The following is a 22254-nucleotide window of genomic DNA, read 5'->3' as shown; positions in this document are numbered from 1 at the left end:
ACAGCGGCGTCAATAAGCAGCCGCCCAATAGAAGCGGAGGGACGGAGATGAGCGGCCGTAACATCCCGCCCACCTCCTTCCTTCGTCATTGCCGGCGGCCGCAGGTAAGCTGTAGTTCGTCATTCCCAAGGTGTCACACGTAGCGATGTGTGCTGCCTCGGGAACGACAAACAACCTGCATCCTCAACAATCAACGATTTTTTGAAAATGAATGACGTGTCAACGATGGACGATTTGGTGAGTATTTTCCATTGTTAACGGCCGTTCGTTGTTGTCACACGCAACGACGTCGCTAACGATGCCGGAAGTGCGTCACGGAATCCGTGACCCCGGCGATATATCGTTAGATACGTCGCTGTGTGTAACGGGGCCTTAAGACCTTCAGGTTGAAACACGTTGGATAAGTCCATGTTTTTTTGTCCTCCCTTGTAGCCCCCGGTGTGTTGTTTATTCCATGCTTTTAATGGATCAAATAAAATTTTCACTTTTTTAATTATTCCGTGTTCTCCATGAACACTGGATTCTTTTTGTTTGGATCTTTCTATAACAGCTATGCCTGCAATCAGCATTTTACCGCCTGTGTGGTACTGCCTTTACCTCATATAGGAAAATCCTGCTGGTTGGTCCTCTTTAAAGTCACTTATGGAAACTTAATTCACCAGTTTTTGCCAATTAACAATAATGCAAATGATTTCCTATTACTTGCAACATTTTTATTTCTATCTCAGCGCTTTCCTAAAAAGTGGGTGAAGTTTAGCCTGAAAAACCAGGGCTGTGTACAGCCCAATATATGTACACTAAAATTGCTAGAAAGTGGCGTTAGCTATAGTGCTTGATATATGACAAAGCATGGAGTACAGTAAAAAAATCTGGGTTTTTTTATGGATTCCTATAGGTGATGGATAACACAGAATATCACAACCTGTTAATAAACCAATACATTATTCATTTAGGCTAAGTTCACATTTCCGCTAAAATCTATCAGTCACAATCCGCTGCTCTTGTAAACAGCGGAATCCGTTTAGCGGATTCCGCTGCTCCCATAGACTTGTATGAGCAGCGGATTGTGACTGATGATGCTGCGTTGCACCCTCCGCCCGACTGATCAGTCGTGGAACGACTGACCGCCGGGCGGGAGGAACGCAGCATGTAACGTTTTTTGAGCAGCGAGATCCGTCGGATTTCGCTGCGCATGCTCTCTGGCTCCCTGCACACGTCACCAGCTTTGGTTGGTTACCCGATATTTACCCTGGTTACGGTGCAAGGAGCCAGCGCTAAGCGGTGTAGGCCCGTAACCAAGGTAAATATCGGGTAACCAAGGTAAACATCGGGTGCTTTGCTGTTACCCGATATTTAGGCTGGTTACGTGTGCAGGGAGGCCGACACCTCCCCGCTCGGCCCCGCCCCCTCCCGCACTCCGCACATGTATGTACACACACACACACACACACACACCTGTCCCCAGCCATGCAGACAAGCACTGACACCCTCGTCTGGCCCCGCCCCCTGCTCGGCTCCGCCCCCTCCCGCACTTTGCATGTGCACACACATACATACATACATACATACATACATGCATACATACATACATACATGCACATACACACACTCACTCACTCACAGATACACTCACCTGTCCCCAGCCATGCAGACCGCAGCACTTCCACTGACATCCTCAGCGCCTGGCCCCGCCCCCCGCTCGGCTCTGCCCCAGAACTCCGCCCCCCGCACACAACGGAATCCGACAAAGAATTCTGTTCTTTGTCATCCGTTGTACAGCGTTGAACAGCGCATCAGTCACATGCGTCAAGCGACGCATGTGACTGATACAAATCAACGGAAATGTGAACTTAGCCTTAAAGGTAGAAAAAAAGTGAAAAAAGCTTAAATAATAAAATATCTCAATTATACAGTGAAAGAAATAATTATTTGATCCCTTGCTGATTTTGCATGTTTGCCCACTGACAAAGACATGAACAGTCTATAATTTTAAAGGTAGGTTAATTCTAACAGTGAGAGATAGAAAAATAAAATCTAGAAGTAAGTATTTGATCCCACTGGCAAACAAGACTTAATACTTTGTGGCAAATCCCTTGTTGGCAGCACAGAAGTCAGTTTTTTGTAGTTGATGATGAGGTTTGCACATGTGTCAGGAGGAATTTTGCTCCACTCCTCTTTGCAGATCATCTCTAAATCATTAAGATTTTGAGGCTGTCGCTTTTCAAGTCGGAGCTTCAGCTACCCCCATAAGTTTTCCATGGGATTAAGGTCTGGAGACCGGATAGGCCACTGCATGACCTTAATGTGTTTCTTTTTGAGACACTCATTTGTTTCCTTGGCTGTACAGTACAGACCAAATGTTTGGATACACCTTCTCATCTCTAGAACAACTATTAAGAGGAGACTTTGTACAGCAGGACTTCATGGTAAAATAGCTGCTAGGAAACCACTGCTAAGGACAGGCAACAAGCAGAAGAGACTTGTTTGGGCTAAAGAACACAAGGAATGGACATTAGACCAGTGGAAATCTGTGCTTTGGTCTGATGAGCCAAATTTGAGGTCTTTGGATCCAACCACCGTGTCTTTGTATTAAAGGTGAACGGATGGACTCTACATGGCTGGTTCCCACTAGCATGGAGGAAGAGGTGTGATGGTGTGGGGTTGCTTTGCTGGTGACACTGTTGGGGATTTATTCAAAATTAAAGGCATACAGAACCAGCATGCCTACCACAGCATCTTGCAGCGGCATGCTATTGCATCCGGTTTGCATTTAGTTGGACCATCATTTATTTTTCAACAGGACAATGACCCCAAACACACCTCCAGGCTGTGTAAGGGCTATTTGACTAAGAAATAGAGTGATGGGATGCTACTCCAGATGACCTGGCCTCCACAGTCACCAGACCTGAACCCAATCGAGATGGTATGGGGTGAGCTGGACCGCAGAGTGAAGGCAAAAGGGCCAACAAATGCTAAGCATCTCTAGGAACTCTTTCAAGACTGTTGGAAAACCATTTCCAGTGACCTCTTCTTGAAGCTCATCAAGAGAATGCCAAGAGTGTGCAAAGCAGTAATCAAAGCAAAAGGTGGCTACTTTGAAGAACCTAGAATATAAGACATATTTTCAGTTGTTTCACACTTTTTTAAGTATTTCATTCCACATGTGTTAATTCATAGTTTTGATGCCTTCAATGTGAATCTACAATTTTTAGAGTCATGAAAATAAAGAAAACACTTTGAATGAGAAGGTGTGTCCAAACTTTTGTCATTGTCGTGCTGGAAGACCCAGCCACGACCTATTTTTAATGTCCTGGCAGAGGGAAGTAGGTTGTCAGTCAAGATTTTACAGTACATGGCTCCATTCATTGTCCCATTGATGTGGTGAAGTAGTCCTGTGTAATTAGCAGAGAAACACCCCCCAAAACATATTTCCACCTCTATGCTTGACAGTGAGGATGGTGTTCTTTAGGTCATGGCAGCATTTCTCTTTCTCCAAACACGGCTAGTTGAGTTATTGCCAATGAGCTCAATTTTTGTCTCATCTGACCACAGCACCTTCTCACAATCACTCTCAGAATCATCCAAGTGTTCATTGGTAAACTTCAGATGGGTCGACTGCACATGTGCCTTCTTGAGCAGTGGGACTTTACGGGCACTGCAGGATTTTTAGCTATTATGGCATAATGTGTTACCAATGGTTTTCTTGGTGACAGTGGTCCCAGCTGCCTTGAGATCATTAACAAGTTCCCCCGTGTAGTTTTAGGCTAATCTCTCACCTTCCTCATGATCCTGGATACCCCACGAGGTGAGATTTTGCATTGAGCCCCAGATCGATGTCGATTGACACTCCTTTTGTTTTTCTTCCATTTTCTTACTATTGCACCAACAATTGTCTCCTTCTCACCCAGTATCTTACTTATGGTTTTGTAGCCCATTCCAGCCTTGTGCAGGTCTATGGTCTTGTCCCTGACACCCTTAGAAAGCTCTTTGGTGTTGCCCACGTTGTAGAAGTTAGAGTCTGACTTATTAATTGACTCTGTGGACAGGAATCTTTTATACAGGTGACGATTCAACAGCTGTCTTTAATGCAGGTAAGAGTTGATTAGGAGCGTCTAAGTGTCTGTAGGAGCCAGAACTCTTAATGCTTGGTAGGGGATCAAATACTTATTTCTCTCTGCAAAATGCAAATAAATGTATATCTAATATATAAAGCTGAGTGTATGTGTGTGTATGTCCGCTAAAGGAATCCGCACCGTGGCATTTACAATCACGAAATTTTGCACAGACGCATCATGTGACTCAGGGAACGTCACAGACTATGTTTTGACAGGAAAATTTAATCCTGCGCTTTACAGTTACTCTCCAAAATCCTGCCTCCATTAAACTGAATGGAGGTGGGAACTACAGGCTATTAATAGCAACTGTCAGTGGTTGCTATAGGAACAAAATAAACTGTTAGTATAAGAAGCTTATGTGTGAGGTAATATGATGTCGGTGGGAAAACAGATAGAGAGACAGAAAGAGACAGACAGACAGAGACAGACGGGGAAAGAGACAGAGAGATAGAGACAGACAGAGGGACAGACGGGCAAAGAGACAGACGGGCAAAGAGACAGCCCGGGCAAAGAGACAGCCCTGGCAAAGAGACAGACCTGGAAAGAGACAGCCCTGGAAAGAGACAGATGGGCAAAGAGACAGCCCTGGAAAGAGACAGATGGGCAAAGAGACAGCCCTGGAAAGAGACAGACCTGGAAAGAGACAGATGGGCAAAGAGACAGACGGGCAAAGAGACATACCTAGAAAGAGACAGACCTGGAAAAAGACAGCCGGGCAAAGAGACAGCTGGGCAAAGAGACAGCCGGGCAAAGAGACAGCTGGGCAAAGAGGTCAGACCTAGAAAGAAACAGACCTTGAAAGAGACAGCCAGTGCTGACTGAATGGGGTGAGAGAGGCAGACGGCTATGGAAATATGACGTGGAGTGACACGGCTGATGGGGGTGGCTTTCCTACAAGACTGAGACACTGTTGCATATTTCTAACTTTTGTTTACTTGTGGAGCCATGTTGTTTGTAGGTTCAATTTATACAATATAACTGTGTTTTAAGATTTTTTTTACAGAAGAAGAATCTGAATATATAGACAGCATATGCTTTTTCAATGTATTCTTTTACTGGTTATATAAGATGCAATATATTTTCTCTGTATTGATTTCTGGATGTTTAATAAAAAAGATCTGATTTAAAAAAAAGAAAGAGACAGCCCTGGAAAGAGACAGCCCTGGAAAGAGACAGATGGGAAAGAGACAGACGGGGAAAGTGAGAGACAGACACACACATAGAGACAGACACAGAGATAGAGAGAGACAGACACACACATAGAGACAGACAGAGATAGAGAGAGACAGACAGACACAGAGATGGAGACAGATAGACTGATACAAATACAGACAGAGACATAGACACAGACAGACAAGGAAAGAGACAGACAGAGAGACAGACAGAGACTGGGAGAGAGATAGAGAGACAATTACTATCCTGGGCAACGCCCGGGTACTACAGCTAGTACTTTATACAATCTGATTTTATGGATTTTATTTGTGATATTATATCTCACTGTTAAAATTAACCTACTCTTAAAATTATAGACTGTTCATGTTGTTTTCAATGGGCAAACTTACAAAATCAGGAAGGGATCAAATAATTATTTTCTTCACTGTATACCGGTAGATTTTTGGCCCCAGAATTATATTGTGTCACTCAGTAAATAGAGCTGAATATACTTTGTGGAATTCTACCTGCTGTACTATTTTCTATTCTTAGCGGCTGTTTTCACTCGGTTTGTTCTTCCATGGAATTAACTTCACCAAAATAGCATCAAGCTGAGACTCATTGATAGCAATTCTGTAGCCGAAGTCATTTTTTTGCAGTGTACTGTACCTTCCTGCAAATTACACCCATACAGCTCGCTGTGCAAATGATCACAGGGTTAAAAAGCTCATATCATATCTTAGAGTAAATTTCATTAAAGAGCCATGAATGGGAAAATTGTATTGATTTGTGCACTCAATGACCTCCCAAATTAAGTTAAGTACATGCAGTCTACTTACTGCATTGAGTTGTAATCTTTTTATGCGGAAAAAAAATGAGGAGACTCAAAACCCATTGGAGATAAACTGACAAAGCTCCACCAGGAAAGATCCGTTTAGAGAGATGAATGAGAAAATAAAAGATCATGGAAAGGGTAAAAACATTAATTTTCACATTCATTTGGTTTGACGAGAATGGATTGATGTACAATATTTGTACGACCTCCCGAGCACTCAACACTCAAATTATCCCTTCACTTCCTCCAATTACTTTTCATTATATAAGTGCTCTCTAACAGTGTCAGCTGCAGTGTGCGGACCCTGCGAAAAGAGAAATACCGAGAGCAAATCCAAGAGTGCCAAGATGTGCATGACGGGTGTGTACAATCTATCTATCTATCTATCTATCTATCTATCTATCTATCTATCTATCTATCTATCTATCTATCTATTTATCTATCTATCCCTCTATCTATCTATCCATCTATCCCACTATCTATCTATTTATTTATCCATCCATCCATTTATCCATCACTCTATCTATCTACAGTTGAAACCAGAAGTTTCCCTTTGCTCTCTATAAAGACACATCTGCATGTTTTTCTCACTATCTGACATGAAATCAGAATAAACCTTTCCCGTTTTAGGTGACTTAGGAACCAACATTATTTATATTTGCCAAATGCCAGAATAATGAGAGAGAGAGAATGTTTTAAGGCATTTTTATTACTTTCTACAAAGTCAAAAGTTTCCGTCCATGTCATTAGTATTTGGTAGCATGGTCGTTACACTGTATGACTTTGGTCAAATGTTTTGGATTTCCTTCCACAAGCTTCTCACAATAGTTGGTAGAAACTTGGGCCCATTCCTCCTGACAGAACCGGTGTAACTGATCCATGTCTGTAGGTCGCCTTTCTCACACCGGCCTTTTCAGCTTTGCCCATAAATGTTCAATAGGATTGAGATCAGGGGTTTGTGATGGCCACTCCAAAACATTGACTTTGTTATCCTATAACCAGTTTGGCAGTATAGTTCGGGTCATTGTCAATTTGGAAGACCCATTTGCTCCCAAGCATTAAGTTCCTGGCTGATGTCTTGAGATGTTGCTTCAGTATTTCACACAATCTTCTTTCCTCATGATGCCATCTATTTTGTGAAGTGCACCAGTCCTCCCTGCAGCAAAACAACCCCACAACATGATACTGCCACCCTCATGTTTCACAATTGGGATGGTGTTCTTAGGCTTCAAAGCTTCCCCTTTTTCCTCCAAACGTAACGATGGTCATTATGGCCAAACAGTTCAATTTCAGTTTTGTCAGACCACAGGACATGTATCCAAAAAGTAAGGTCTTTGTTCCTGTGCGCATTTGCAAAAATTAATGTCTTTTTTTATGTTTCTTTTGGAGCAATGCCTTCTTCCTGGCAGAGTGGCTTGACAAAATCTTTCCAGTTTCCGCCAGCATCTTCACAAGGGCTTTTGCTTTTGTTCTTGGGTTCATATGCACATGTCTGACCGAAGCACGTTCATCTCTAGTACACAGAACCAGTCTCCTTCCTGAGCAGTATGATGGCTGGACATTCCCATCTTGTTTGTACTTGCGTATTATTGTTTGTACAACGAATGAACGAGGCACCTTCAGATATCTGGAAACTTCACCCAAGGATGAACCACACTCGTGCAAGTCCACAATTCTCTTCCTGAGATCCTGGCAGATTTCTTTTGACTTTCCCTTGATGCTACACAAAGAAGCCATGTGTTTAAGGTGTGCATTAAAATACATCCACAGGTGTGTGTCTAACTCAGATGTTGCCAATAAACCTATCAGAAGCTTCCAAAGACATTACATCATCATATGGTCTGTCCTATATTGTTTAAAGGCATAGTACACTTAGTGTATGTAAACTTTTTATTTTGCAGAAAGTAAAAAAAATGTGTGTCGCCCTGGGCAAGCCAGGGGACACAGGTCACACACCACCACACCCCACATCCCAGGTAGGCACACCTAAGCTGAACCACAAATCCTTGTTGCCTTCCTCCAGAGGCTGATGATTCACACCAGGGGGTGGGCCAGGCGGTTGGCTCCGCCCACCAAGGAGATCACAGCTCTGGAGGCAGGAAGTACCAGGCAGTCTGGAGTAGGAGTCTAGTCAGGGAGGAGGAAGTAGAAGGAGTGGAGGAGTAGCCCAGGGTGGCTAAAGTAAACAACCAAGTGACAGAAAAGAAAGAGAAGTGGTAAAGGAGGAAAGCAAGTGAGGTGACAAGAAGGAAGGAAAGCCTGAAGTGTCCAGCTTTGTGTAGGGCCAGATCAGCAAGGTCAGCGACGGCGGTGACTGTCCGGAGGGGGACCGTTTGGAAGTTCCTGGAAGGACCCCGTTGGCTGTGTGCCCGGTGGTCTGGAGCAGTGTTCCGAAAGACAGTCAGCACCAGGGCAGGGGCCTCTCGGACCCCGGCAAGGCTAGGAGTCGCCAAATTTGCCGAATCCGTCAGTGAAGGGGACGTAGATTCCCCCAACAACCAAGTCCCGATTGAAGGCAACAGCTCAACCCGTACAACAGAGGCACCGCCACCGCCAGGGCACCAGTCTCTGAGGGCCAGCGCCTGCGGGCAAAGTGTAGTGCTCCTCCGGGCCAGCTTGAAGCCGGGGAGCGGGTTACCGGTGGGGACCCATCGCAACCAACCGTACATACAGGTGCAAGGAAGAGGGACATCACCGTCACCTACCGGGAAAGCAAAGCAGCCGTCTGTGGGACCGTCCTACCAGCCGTTTGGTTTACCGTACAAACTGTGTCCGTGTCTCAGGCTGAGTGAGTACCACAGTGCCGCAAGGCACAGCGCTGCCCCCACGTCCCTGCGCCCACCAGGCCCTGCACCTCACAAGCCATCACCGGGCCCCGGGATCACCAACCCCTACCCACGGAGGGGCAACACAACACCTGGCTGCTCCCCTTCACCATCCCCGGGATCCCCGCATCGAGCAGCGGTGGTGCTACGCCTCACCACAACCGTGGGTGGCGTCACGGACATTATCCCAACACCCCAAACAACCCCCCTTTCACTCACGGGCGAGGAGCGCCGCTCGAGAAACCCCCGGGATCCGGCTTACGGCTCGAGCCACCACTGAGCGGCCGGACCCGAGCAGAAGGGGTGAGCGCGGTGTGCTGACACCCTCCTCCCCGCCCGCGACAAATGCTTTAAAACATTCTCTCTCTCTTATTATTCTGGCATTTGGCAAATATAAATAATTTTGATTCTTAATTGACCTAAAATGGGAAAGGTTTATTCTGTTTTCATGTCACATAGTGAGAAAAACCTGCAGATGTGTCTTTATAGATAGTGTATAGAAACTTCTGGTTTCAACTGTATATAGCTCAATGCACATGTAATAGCCACACGCACAAATCCTCAGGGCTTGTCCTTTTGGATTATGTATGCAGCAATTTTTTTACAACAGAGATTTTGCATGAAAAAAATTCTATGTGTTACAGCAGCAGAATTGTAAATGGAATTGTACAACATAGTGTTTCATGCACAGGCTGCAGAAAAAGTCCTCAATATAAGTTGTCTGGGATGTGAAAGATCAATTACGCAAGATTTCTCTCCATGAAGATCCTGAGGGAGCACAGAAAGGAATGTGTCCTCAGATAATTATCACAATGACCTATTGTTTAAATCAGGTTTTTATGTTATTTGCATTTACAAAAAAACAAAAAAAGAAAACAACTCTGAATGTTTTGTTAATATTTTTTACTTACCATAAACTTTATTCAATATAACATAGAACAATTTTCACACTGACCACTGAGGCCATTCCAGACTTCTCATTTGCTCACTTCCAGAAAATGCACATGTACATTAGCAGCAATAGACTGACTCACACCCTATTTTTTGTCTTTAAGCATATAATGAGCATGTGTAAAAGTCATCATGGGGGCGCAGACAGCGCTGTGACATCACTAAAGGCTGCTTTACACGCAGTGACATCGCTAGCGATGTCGCTCGTGAAAGCACCCGCCCCCGTCGTTTCTGCGTCATGGGCAAATCGCTGCCCGTGGTGCACAATATCGTTAGTCCCCGTCACACGTACTTACCTGCCTAGCGACGTCGCTGTGGCCGGCAAACTGCTTCTTTTCTAGGGGGGCGATTCGTGCGGCATCACAATGACGTCACACGGCAGGCGGCCAATAGAAGCGGAGGGGCGGAGAGCAGCCGAATGAAAGACACGCCCACCTCGTTGCCAGAGGACGCAGGTACGGTGTTGTTCGTCGTTCCTGGGGTGTCACACGTAGCGATGTGTGCTGCCTCAGGAATGACGAACAACCTGCGTCCTGCAACAGCAACGATATTTGGGATTTGAACAATGTGGTGAGTATTTTTGCTCGTTAGCGATCGTTCGTACGTTTTACACGCAACGACGTCGCTAACGAGGCCGGATGTGCGTCACCAATTCCGTGACCCCAACGACATCTCGTTAGCGATGTCATTGCGTGTAAAGCCCCCTTTATTGTGATTGGTTGATTCTGCCTTATTGGCTGTGTATTGCAGTATTACCAATCAGTGAAATTATGCCTGTGCTGATAATGAGACTGCTGAAAACTCTTCTAAAAAAAAGTCTAAAAAAATCACACTGACACTTTATTCTTGGGGCTTTTTATGTGTTTTTTTTCTTTTTGGGAACCAATGATCTGCACTTTTGTCGGATTTACAGACCATAATTGAACAACCATGAATGAAAAATGATCACGGGATGAAAAAAGTATTGTTTTTGCAGATACAAAATGAACATGTGTGTGTGTGTGTGTGTGTGAATGATACTTTAGGCTGGGAACGTTAGTGTAGAAATCTCCATATTGCTACCTGTCAGATAAGTGAAACGCATGGAATTCCCATTCAGAACTCGTATCGAGGACCCGCCATAGATACATAATATCAAAGAATCTGTAAAGTGAATCATTTTCTGTTTCCCGGGGTGAAGCTGTTACTCAAACATGTTTCTGCACTTTAAAATATGCAGCCTCCTAATGATCCACTAAATTAGCACCAGTGATGCAAGCTGATAATTCTCCTGGTGATATACAGCGACGCCAAGTGAGAAATGATTTGCCTGAATGCGATGTGTTAATTAGGGATTTGCTAACAATTTAATGAGGGAAAGGCGACCAGGAGGTTATGCGGCAGGAAACTCTCAGGTTATCCTTCTTACGTTTCATCATCTCTTTTTAAAGATGTCGGGATGCGGAGAAGAATTTACACAACGCCTCGACGAAATGCACGTACGCCGGTCTCTCTGGAAATGAAGATGCGGAGGATGTCTCAGGAATTCTGCAGTGTACAGCGAATGTCCTTGGTATGTAATGAACATCTCAAAAACACGTTATGTCTGTGCGGCGTGGAAGATCATTGCTGACGATCCTGATATTGATATTTACAGTAGAAAGTATTGTCTTTATTCCAGGTAAAAGAAAGTTCAGAGCTCATTCATTATATATCCTTATATATATATATATTATGTGTCCTGCATATATACAATCACATTATTTATCAATGTAGCACTTACATATTCCATAGGGATGTACAATAATATAATAAACAAGAAAATATGACTATTGATAGGCGAGCGTGCTCGGCACTGCTCGATACTTGATGAAGTATCAGGGTGTTTGAGACGCTAGATTGAGTATTCTGGTTCTCGGGCGTCATGCTCAAGTCCCCGCTCCAGGTGTTTCCCCACTATTTTTCGTGGCCACTAAACATGTGGGGATTGCCTGAGAATCATGGTAATACCGTAGCCATCTTGGCTACTGGCATTACTGTGATTGATCGGCCACATAGTATCATTGGGGTCTATATAACACACAGAGACGCTATGTTTGCTTCACTATACTTGGAAATATTGTGTGGACTAGGAAGAGATTTTGCTGGAGAAGGGACAGTGCATTATAGAGTGATAGTACCTGCTAATACAACAGTAAATAAATAGTCCTATTCAGGACTAATTGAAAGCAATTCTATTCTCTAATAATACCATCTTATTCTGCATTTAGTGAAGGGTGAGCTGCTTGAGTAGGGATAGTGTACTAGAGGCAAATAGGCAGGGATTCTAGTCTTGCAAACCGTGCTGCTGATACCTAAAAAATGTATGCTATTCTCTAATAATACCACTCTTAGCTGCATTTAGGGATACTTTACACGTTGCGACATCGCTAGCATCGGCTAGCGATGTCGAGCGCGATAGTACCCGCCCCCGTCGCACATGCGATATCTGGTGATCGCTGCCGTAGCGAACATTATTGCTACGGCAGCTTCACACGCACATACCTGTTAGGACCAGGTGGACGGGCAGACCCAGGAGGTGGATCCACTGGGCTGAACACCTCACCGAGGGCATGGAGGCTGTGGAGCGGGGGACGCGTGGCGGGGGAGCCGGTGAGCAAGGCAGGGGAGCCGGGGAGCATGGCAGGGGAGCCGGGGAGCATGGCCGAGGAGCCGGGGAGCGTGACAGTACCCCCTCCCCCACGCCCCCCCCCGCAACCGGGACAGGAAGGCACGTATCAGGTTAGTACCCACATTCTCCCGGGGTTCCCAGGACCTATCCTCAGGACCATACCCAGCCCAGTCCACCAGGAAGAACTGTCGGCCCCGTACGGTTTTCATGGCCACGATATCCCGTACCGCATAGATGTCATCATCAGCAATAGGAGGAGGAGCAGAACTGGCAGCAGCAGAGAAGGGACCAAGGACAACCGGCTTGAGCAGGGAGACGTGGAAGGAGTTGGGTATTCTCATCGTGGCCGGGAGCTGCAGCTTGTAGGAGACCTCATTAATCTTGCTGATGACCTTAAACGGCCCGATGTAGCGAGGACCCAGCTTGTATGATGGTAGCTTCAATCGGACGTACTTGGAAGCAAGCCAGACCAGATCTCCTGGAGAGAAACACGGAGGATCCAGACGCCTCTTGTCTGCGTGTCTCTTCATCCGCAGGAAAGCACGTCCAAGGGACGTCTTGACAGAGTCCCAAATTGTTGTAAAGTCACGGACTACAGCATCAGCAGCAGGGACATCCGAAGAAGAGGATACAGGTAATGGGACGGAAGGCTGAAGTCCGTAAACGACATGGAAGGGAGAGCTGGAGGAGGACTCACTGACGTGGTGGTTATGGGAGAATTCAGCCCAAGGAAGAAGCGTGGACCAGTCATCGTGATGGGTATTAACATAGTGACGTAAGAAGGAGGTCAGGATCTGATTGACTCGTTCCACTTGGCCATTCGACTGAGGATGGTAGGCTGAAGAAAAGTCCAGAGCCACTCCCAGATGTTTGCAGAGGGCCCTCCAGAAGCGGGAGGTAAACTGAGTTCCTCTGTCGGACACAATGTGTGATGGAAAGCCATGCAACCGGAAGATGTGCTGGATGTAGGCGTCAGCGAGTTCCTGGGCAGAGGGGAGTCCAGCCATAGGGACGAAATGAGCCATTTTGGAGAACCGATCCACCACGACCCATATGACTGTGTGTCCGGCGGACAAGGGCAAGTCTGTAATAAAGTCCATTGCAATGTGTTGCCACGGAACGGAGGGAATAGGCAGAGGCAGAAGGCGACCATATGGCAGGTGTTTGGGCGTCTTGTTCCTGGCACAAGAGGAGCAGGCTGAGACAAAAGACGCGACGTCCGTGCGAAGGGATGGCCACCAGTAGTGACATACAATTGTACTCCATGTTCTCTTCTGACCAGCATGGCCGGCTATTTTCGAGGCATGGCCCCAGTGCAACACTTTTTGTCTGTCAGTTTCAGAGACATAGGTCTTCCCGGGCGGTATCTGGGCCAGGGTGACAGGGGCCACCGGAACGATTTTACTTGGGCAGATGATGGGCTGGGACGTCTCCTCCTCCTGTTCCATGGGCATGAATGACCTGGACAAGGCATCTGCTCGCACATTCTTGTCCGCGGGCCGAAAATGGAGCTGAAAATCGAACCTGGCAAAGAACAAGGACCACCTGGCTTGTCGTGGGTTCAGTCGCTGAGCAGACCGCAGGTATTCCAGGTTCTTGTGGTCCGTGTAAATGATCACGGGGTACACTGCTCCCTCCAGAAGGTACCGCCACTCCTCCAGAGCCAGTTTGACTGCTACCGTAATAGCTCTCGGTCACCGATGGTGTAGTTGCGTTCAGGCGCGGAGAAGCTCTTGGAGTAGAAACCGCAAGTAACCATCTTCCCGGAGGAGGACTTCTGCATGAGCACTGCTCCAGCTCCCGAGGAGGAGGCATCCACCTCCAAGGTGAACTGTCGGTTTAACTCAGGACGGTGGAGCACAGGAGAGGAAGCAAATGCCTGTTTCAGGGAGCCAAACGCGGTGTCTGCCGCAGGTGACCAGTCCGTCGGATTAGCCCCCTTCTTGTTCAAGGCGGAGAGAGGCGTAGTCAGGGCAGAGAAGTGAGGGATAAACTGACGGTAATAGTTTGCAAATCCAAGAAACCGTTGGATTGCCTTCAGTCCGGAAGGAGGGGGCCAGTTGAGAACGGAAGATACCTTCTCTGGGTCCATCTGCAGACCGGTATCGGAGATTACGTAACCCAGGAAGGGAAGAGAAGACTGCTCGAAGACACACTTCTCGTACTTGGCGTACAGACGATTCTCTCTCAGTCTTTGTAGTACCAGCTGCACGTTCTCTCTGTGGGTCTGGAGGTCCGGAGAGAAGACCAGGATGTCATCCAGATATACCACCACACAGATGTAGAGAAGGTCCCGGAACACGTCGTTCACCAATTCCTGAAAGACTGCTGGTGCGTTACACAGGCCGAAGGGCATCACACAGTATTCATAGTGCCCATCGCGAGTATTGAATGCGGTCTTCCATTCGTCCCCAGAGCGGATGCGGACCAGGTTGTAGGCACCCCGAAGATCCAACTTGGTAAACACACGAGCTCCTCTAAGCCGATCAAACAATTCAGGGATGAGCGGCAGGGGGTATTTATTTTTCACGGTGATTTGGTTCAATCCCCGGTAGTCAATGCATGGGCGCAGGTCGCCCTCTTTCTTCTTAACGAAGAAGAAGCCTGCTCCAGCAGGAGAGGAGGATCTCCGGATGAATCCCCTTGCCAGGTTCTTAGTGATGTAGGCAGACATGGCCCTTGTTTCAGCAGGGGACAAAGGATATATCCGTCCTCGAGGTGGTGTAGTTCCCGGGAGTAGGTCGATGGCACAGTCGTAAGGGCGATGTGGCGGCAGTACCTCTGACTCCTTTTTATCAAAGACGTCCTTAATACGACCGGAGAGTCCTTCCCAGAAGGCGGCGGTGAGGGCTTCATTGTTCCACCCCAATTCTGAGGCCAAGGTGCGGAAGCGGATGGCATACTGCCCCACCGTCATTGTCCCCTGACGTAGCCTGAGGAGTGATGAGGCGGATGCGGCGGCACGGCCGGGTTCGTCAAAGGTGGTTCTAAACGCCTGCAGGAAGTCCTGGATGTTAGTAGTTAAAGGGTCCTCCTGTTCCCACAAGGGGTTCATCCAGGCCAGTGCCTCACCCTCTAGATGGGACATCACAAACGCCACCTTGGCTTGGTCGGAGGCAAACAGGTGCGGAACCAGCTTGAAATGGAGGGAGCACTGATTTAAGAATCCTCTGCAGGTCTTGGGATCTCCGGCATAACGGGGTGGAGAGGCCAAGCGGAGTTTAGAAGCTTCCGAGGCAGCCACCACGGGAACCGTGGCCGTGGACTGTGCAGTAGAAGCCTGAGATGCCAGGGACGTGGCAGTTGCTTGCAGCATGTTCAGGCGGGTATCCACCGAGGACATGAAGGCCAGCATGCGGGACTGGGTCTCGCGCTGTCGTACGAGTTCTTGCTGCAAGGTGCCCAGCTGGGCCGCTAGTGCTTCGGCGGGATCCATGGCCTGTTCTTACTGTTAGGACCAGGTGGACGGGCAGACCCAGGAGGTGGATCCACTGGGCTGAACACCTCACCGAGGGCAAGGTGCCCGGTAGCCGGAGCACTACAGGTAGCAGGACAGTCCGTGCAGAGGAGTGGAGTGAAGAAGTCCCTGGGACCACGGGGTCTCTGATGGTAGTCCGGGTGACGGAGCTCAGGTTCGGAGGCCGAGATGACGTCAGGCAAAATCCGGAACCAACGGAGCGAGAAGGTGGGTCACCGCAGGGATCGGAGATGGTAGGAACTGACGGGATGGCAGACAGTCACCGTTCGGGGTTCGGGTATCGTCAGGACCGGTTGGCGTGGCAGGAGCGACTCTACGAGAGAGATAGGTAAGTATGGCACAAGACACAAGGAGACCTGACTCCTAGCTTAGCAAACACGAAGAACAGGCCCCGCCCACTTGGAAAGGATCCCCCTATATATCCTGTACCTGATACTTCAATATCCTGTTGGAGGACACTGGCCCTTTAAGAGAGGGTCAATGACCGCGCGCGCGCCCTAATGCGCATGCGCGAGGCCCGGGTGCCAGAAGCCAGAGCAGGGAGCGGTGCACAGGAGGCAGGAGTGCCGGGCTGGATCAGAGTTGCCGCCGGGCGCCGGGAGCGGGGACCGGGCTGCCTGGGGACCGCAGGTGATGGGGCATGGAGGCTGTGCAGCGGGGGACGCATGGCAGGGGAGCCGGTGAGCAAGGCAGGGGAGCATGGCAGGGGAGCCGGGGAGCATGGCCGAGGAGCCGGGGAGCGTGACAATACCTTGTCGGCAACGTCGCGGTGTCCGCCGAACAATCCCTCCTTCAAGGGGGAGGTGCGTTCGTCCGCGACGTCACTAAGTGGCCGGCCAATAGAAACGGAGGGGCGGAGATGAGCGGGACATAACATCCCACCCACCTCCTTCCTTCCGCATTGCCTGTGGACGCAGGTAAGGAGATGTTTGTCGTTCCTGTGGCTTCACACACAGCGATGTGTCGTGCCGCAGGAACGACAAACAACATCGTATCTGCAGCTGGAGCGACATTATGAAAATGAACGACGTGACACAGATCAGCGATTTTTGACTGTTTTGCGCTCATTCATCGTCGCTCATAGGATTTACACATTGCGATGTCACTACCGGCTCCGGGTGTGCGTCACAACAACCGTGACCCAGACGATATATCGGTTGCGATGTCGCAATGTGTAAAGTACCCCTTAGTGTATTGCAAGCTGCTGGAGTAGGGATAGAGTATTAGAAGCTTGTAGGCAGGGATTCTAGCCTTAAAGACCATGCTGCTGCCACCTAAAGCACCTATTCTATTTTCTAATTATACCGCTCTTAGGCTACATGCACACACTGCAGTTTTTTCTGCACACAAACTGCAACCAAAACTGCAACCAAAACTTAAGCCAAACTACAACCAAAACTGCACCTTGTCAGGCCTCTTTCACACGTCCATGTCTCCGGTACATGTTTGGTCCATTTCCTCATGTACTGGAGACACAGGCACACGTAGACTCATTAAAATCAATGGGTCTGCGCTCATGTGTGTATTCTGCCATGGACTGTGTGTACGTGTGGAGCATACGTGTGCCCGTGTGCTCCACACGTAGAAATGTCAGTTTTTTCTATTGCATCACGGGTGTCACACGGAATGCAAACGGGTCACACGTAACGCAAACGGACCACACGGATGTGTTCCATGTGACACGCACCGGAGAAAACACATGTGTCTGCGAGAAAAAAAAAAACTTTACTCACCTTCTGCAGCCCTGCAGTCTCTGTCGCTGCTGTCACTTGCTTCCGACCGCCTCTCATTATGCTGCTCATTGCATATTCATTTCACTGCGGCCGGAAGCAACATCAGCGGGGAGTCGGCAGGATCGGAGACCGAAGAACAGCACCATGGACAGCAAAGTCAGGGACAGGTGAGTAGAAAGTTCATGTTCTCCGTGTGTTATCACGGGGAACACACGTGTGCCATAAACACGGCTGCAACCCTCAACTCTCTGCTATACCTTGGCTGGTTATGAAAAATAGAGGGGATCCCACACTTTTTTTTAATTATTTGATTTATTAAAAAAAAAATGACGTGGGATCCCCTCATTTTTCTAATACCAGCCAAGGTGCAACAGACAACTGCGGGCTGATATTATTAGGGTGGGAACGGCCACCATTGTTATTTGGCCCTTTCCAGCCTAACAATAGCAGCCCACAGCCGCCCCAGAAGTGGCGCATACATAAGATGCGCCAATTCTGGCGCTGGACCCGGCTCTTCCCGTTGCCCTGGTATGGTGGCAATCGGGGTAATAATCAGTTAATGGCAGCAGCCCTAGGTTAGTGATGTCATGCGTCTATGAGACACCCCACATCACTAATCTGTAAGTGAAAGTAAATAACCACAAACAGCCAAAAAAATCCTTTAGTTGAAATAAAATAAAAAGCTACCCTCTTTCAAGAGTTTATTAGCCTCCTAAACACCCCTCCAGGTCCGAAGTAATCCACACGAGGTCCCACGACGCTTCAAGCTCTGCTACATCCCTGTCCTGTCACAACCAGCGGTCATACAGCATGGCTGCCAGCTGTGAGTGTGTGGACAGAGCCGCAGCGACCAGCATGAACTGGGGTGAACCCCTGATGTCACAGCTACGGGTCCCGCAGAACGGCAGGTGTCGCACCAATGACGTCATGGTCGGGTTCACTGTGGTTGAGGCCGCTACTGAAGTGAGCTGCGCGATCGGCGGTGCCGTCACTCACGTGAATCCTCCTGCTGCAGCTCACTTCAGTCGCGGCCTGATGTGTGCTCACGGGTGGAGGACTCGAGCTGTGACAGCAAACACATGAGTGACGGCAGCGCCGATCGCGCTGCTCACTTCAGTCACTCGGGTGGTTTGCTGTGACAGCTGGATTCCTCCAGCTGTCACAGCAAACCCCCAGAGTGACTGAAGTGAGCAGCGCGATTGGCGCTGCCATCACTCAGGTGTTTGCTGTCACAGTTCGAGTCCTCCACCGCTGATAGAGCGACTCTCTTCAGTGCGGTACGATTTAGACTCGCCCTCCGGCGGATGTGATTGGTTTCAGTCAGACAGCTGTCACTCAGCATGGTGGCTCATCTGTCTGCAACCAATCACAGACGGGGGAGGAGTCAATATGTATGAGCGGGTCAGGAACAAGATGAGAAGCGGGGGAGCAATGTGACAGCTGGTGATCGGGGAGTATGTAGTGCTTGGGGAGAACGAGAGAGAGTGCAAGAGAGACAGAGACACCGACACCGACATGGGCACTGACACTCACAGACACGGGCATGGGCACCACACTGACGCTGACACAGCACCGACACTGACACGGGCACGATACTGACACAGGCACCGACACACGGACATGACACACGGACACCGGCATGTCAAAATCACTCCAGCATTGATTTTGGTATTCTGGAACTAAAGGCCCCGTCACACACAGAGATAAATCTTTGGCAGATCTGTGGTTGCAGTGAAATCATGGACATATTGTTCCATATGTACACAGCCACAAACCTGCCACTGATTGTCCACAATTTCACTGCAACCACAGATCTGCCAAAGATTTATCTCTGTGTGTGACAGGGCCTTAAGTTGGTGAGCTGCGTTTTTGTTGACAAAAATGCAGGTAAAACGCATGCAAAATGCATGCCAAATGCACTAATTTGATAGCATGCATTTTTCCTTGCGTTTTTGATGCCCTCATTGATTTCAATAGGTGATAAATGTTGACAAAAACGCAGGAAGAATGAACATGCTGCATTTTTTTTGTCACAAACTTCTGACAAAAAAAACCCGCTGACAAATAATCTGCAATGTGCGCACAGCAAATCTGACTTCTCATAGACTTTGCTGGGAAGTCAGATGTCAGAAAGTTCTGACAACAAAACTGCACCAAAAAACGCGGCAAAAAATGCAGCGTGCGCATGTAGCCATAGACCGAAACATCTGTGCTGTATCTGCTCAAGCTTACTCAATAAAACAGCAGTTTCTTCAACTATTTGAGTGCCAAGTATTTGCTCTTTGCTACAGAAAGTCAGATAGGACCCAGCTTGCGACAGAAACAGACCTAAGTTTGTTTGTTTGACGAATGTTCGTCAAGGACGCATGCAGTGGGTGACCTGTAATAGAGAAAAAAGAATGGGTCAAAGATAGAGTTCTCCTAAGGAACCGAACGAGACAATATAGTCCGTGGACCAAAGTGAGTGTCTCAGGTGGGTGTTCTCTAAGCATTAAAGAGTTTTGAGCTTGAGTCCAGCCATATTAGCAAAACCATCCTTTACGAGGAGAATTAGACTCAGTAAAACAGAATGGTGCAAGGTTGAATTTTGCTGATCCAAGCAAGACCTGTGAAGACTGGCATAACCAAGGTGAAAGTGGCAAAGGTGTGTCTAATGGTGCTTTGTGTTACTGAAACATTTGAGACGTTGTGTACCCACTATCAACATCTACATAATTGTCATCAAAGGATTGTCATGTACATCTACATTGCTTTTAAAGAACTGGTCATCTCTCTTCTTGAATGACTCAACATCTGGTCCTGGCCAGCCTAAACCATCGACACTACATGTCCACCCTCATAAGACATGTCCACACACTCAGACAGGATCCCATCTTTCATGTACAGTGCTGGGGTGCAGAAGATGCAGACCTTGCCCACGACTACTGCCCCATGCCACGCTACACATGGGGGAGGCAGGAGTTAGCTAGACTGTATTATAATTATAAGTACTGATGTGACGCCCTGGCCTATCAGGTCGTCACAGGGTATTGTGCAATCTGCCCATCTGCACGGTATCCACCCTCCTTGGTTACGGGTCCTGGTCCTTTGGTATTGCTAACAGCTGAGCCAATCAAAATTCTAGGAACACTTTACACTTTACCCACCAGACACACCATTGGGGGGGCCTGAAGGGAATAGGGCCGCCCACATGGGGGGTTGGTGAGGGAAAAGTGAAGAAAGTGACAGTTAAGCTGTGGCGAGTGAAAGGAGAGGTGGTGGAGTGGTGACCCTCGTGAGGAGAGGTCACGGAGCAGGCCTCCTGTAGATACTGGGTGGCAAACGGTCTGGGCCTGGTAGGCGCTGGAACCCCGGTCGCAGGGGATTGTGTCAAGGGGCACGGACTGCCGAGGAGGGTATCCAGCGGCCTAGAGCTATCACCGGGCAGGGGCCAGGGCACAACGGGGTACGTGGACCCTAGGCCGGGAAGTAGCTTCATGTGTCCTGGTAATTTACCTGACGGGGGTGAAGACTTCAAGTGTCATCCCCAACCTGCTCCAAAATCGGGGTACTAGCACACAAATGGGATAGGACTTTCCCAATACAGTCCACAGAAATCCTACACGTGAACCCTGAGAGCAAGCTCACTCCATTAGCCATATGGGTGAGCGGGACCCGAACAGTTTCAGACTCGAGGGTCCAAAGAGAAACACAGGTGCCAAGGAAAGGGCCACAGACTAACTGCAACGCCAAGGGCACGGACCCAAGCGTGCTCCCTCCAAGCTGCAGTGGTGCTCAGAACTCTGGTTTACAAGCTGTCGGTGTGATTATTTTCGGACTGAGTGAGTACACTGGAAACCTTTCTCCTATCGACAACGGCACCCCACACGCCAACTACCCAATGGGCTCCGGGACACCCAAACCCCCTACCCACGGAGGGGTTAAACATCCAGCTGCTTCAATATCGTCACCGGGCTCCCAAACAGCAGCGGTGGTCTCTCACATTACCACGCACCGTGGGTGGCGTCACAAACTTTCAATCCCCCTGTACATACTCCCCTTTTTCTTTTGACATTCAAGTGTCCGCGCGGACCCTCCGACCCCTCGAGCCACCGCGGCTCCAGATCCTAGTGGCTCGGCCGCTGTCGCGGGGGCGGAACACTGACTCTTGATATCAATCTCTACTTTTCTTTCTCACAAGGAAAACACTTGCGAACACAGATGATTGGGGGGCCACACTGAATGATATCACGGCATTTGGCCTCTCCACCCACAGGTTGTGCACCTTTGCAATAATATAACCAAAAAGACCAAGCAGGGAAAGTGTCACCTTGTAGAAGGTGATGTTTGCAGTATCGGGTAGAGGAGATGGTGCTTGTGCTAAATGATGCGTTCCATTCAAGCTCTATAAAATTAAAACACTGCGAAAATTACTTGTGTTTTATTCTCTGTTACCTTTATGTGCGAATCAAAGGAGATGAAAGCAGAAAGCGTAAAACGCAGACTCTCGCTCCCCGTGACCTTCAACATCAATAC

At 48.3% G+C, this 22254-nt stretch overlaps 1 protein-coding gene across 1 annotated transcript in view; it reads left to right on the top strand.

The window, feature by feature from the left end:
• Window positions 1-22254, top strand: part of GUCY1A2 (guanylate cyclase 1 soluble subunit alpha 2) — a 348066-nt gene that overhangs the window by 123209 nt on the left and 202603 nt on the right. The window contains exon 3 of the mRNA XM_075331311.1: window positions 11309-11430. Coding sequence (XP_075187426.1) covers window positions 11309-11430 — 122 coding nt within the window. The remainder of the gene's footprint in view (window positions 1-11308; window positions 11431-22254) is intronic.

Source organism: Anomaloglossus baeobatrachus, assembly GCF_048569485.1.
Source record: "Anomaloglossus baeobatrachus isolate aAnoBae1 chromosome 2 unlocalized genomic scaffold, aAnoBae1.hap1 SUPER_2_unloc_1, whole genome shotgun sequence".
In the NCBI taxonomy this organism is placed as follows: Eukaryota; Metazoa; Chordata; class Amphibia; order Anura; family Aromobatidae; genus Anomaloglossus; species Anomaloglossus baeobatrachus.
This window is presented reverse-complemented; position numbering and strand designations above follow the sequence as displayed.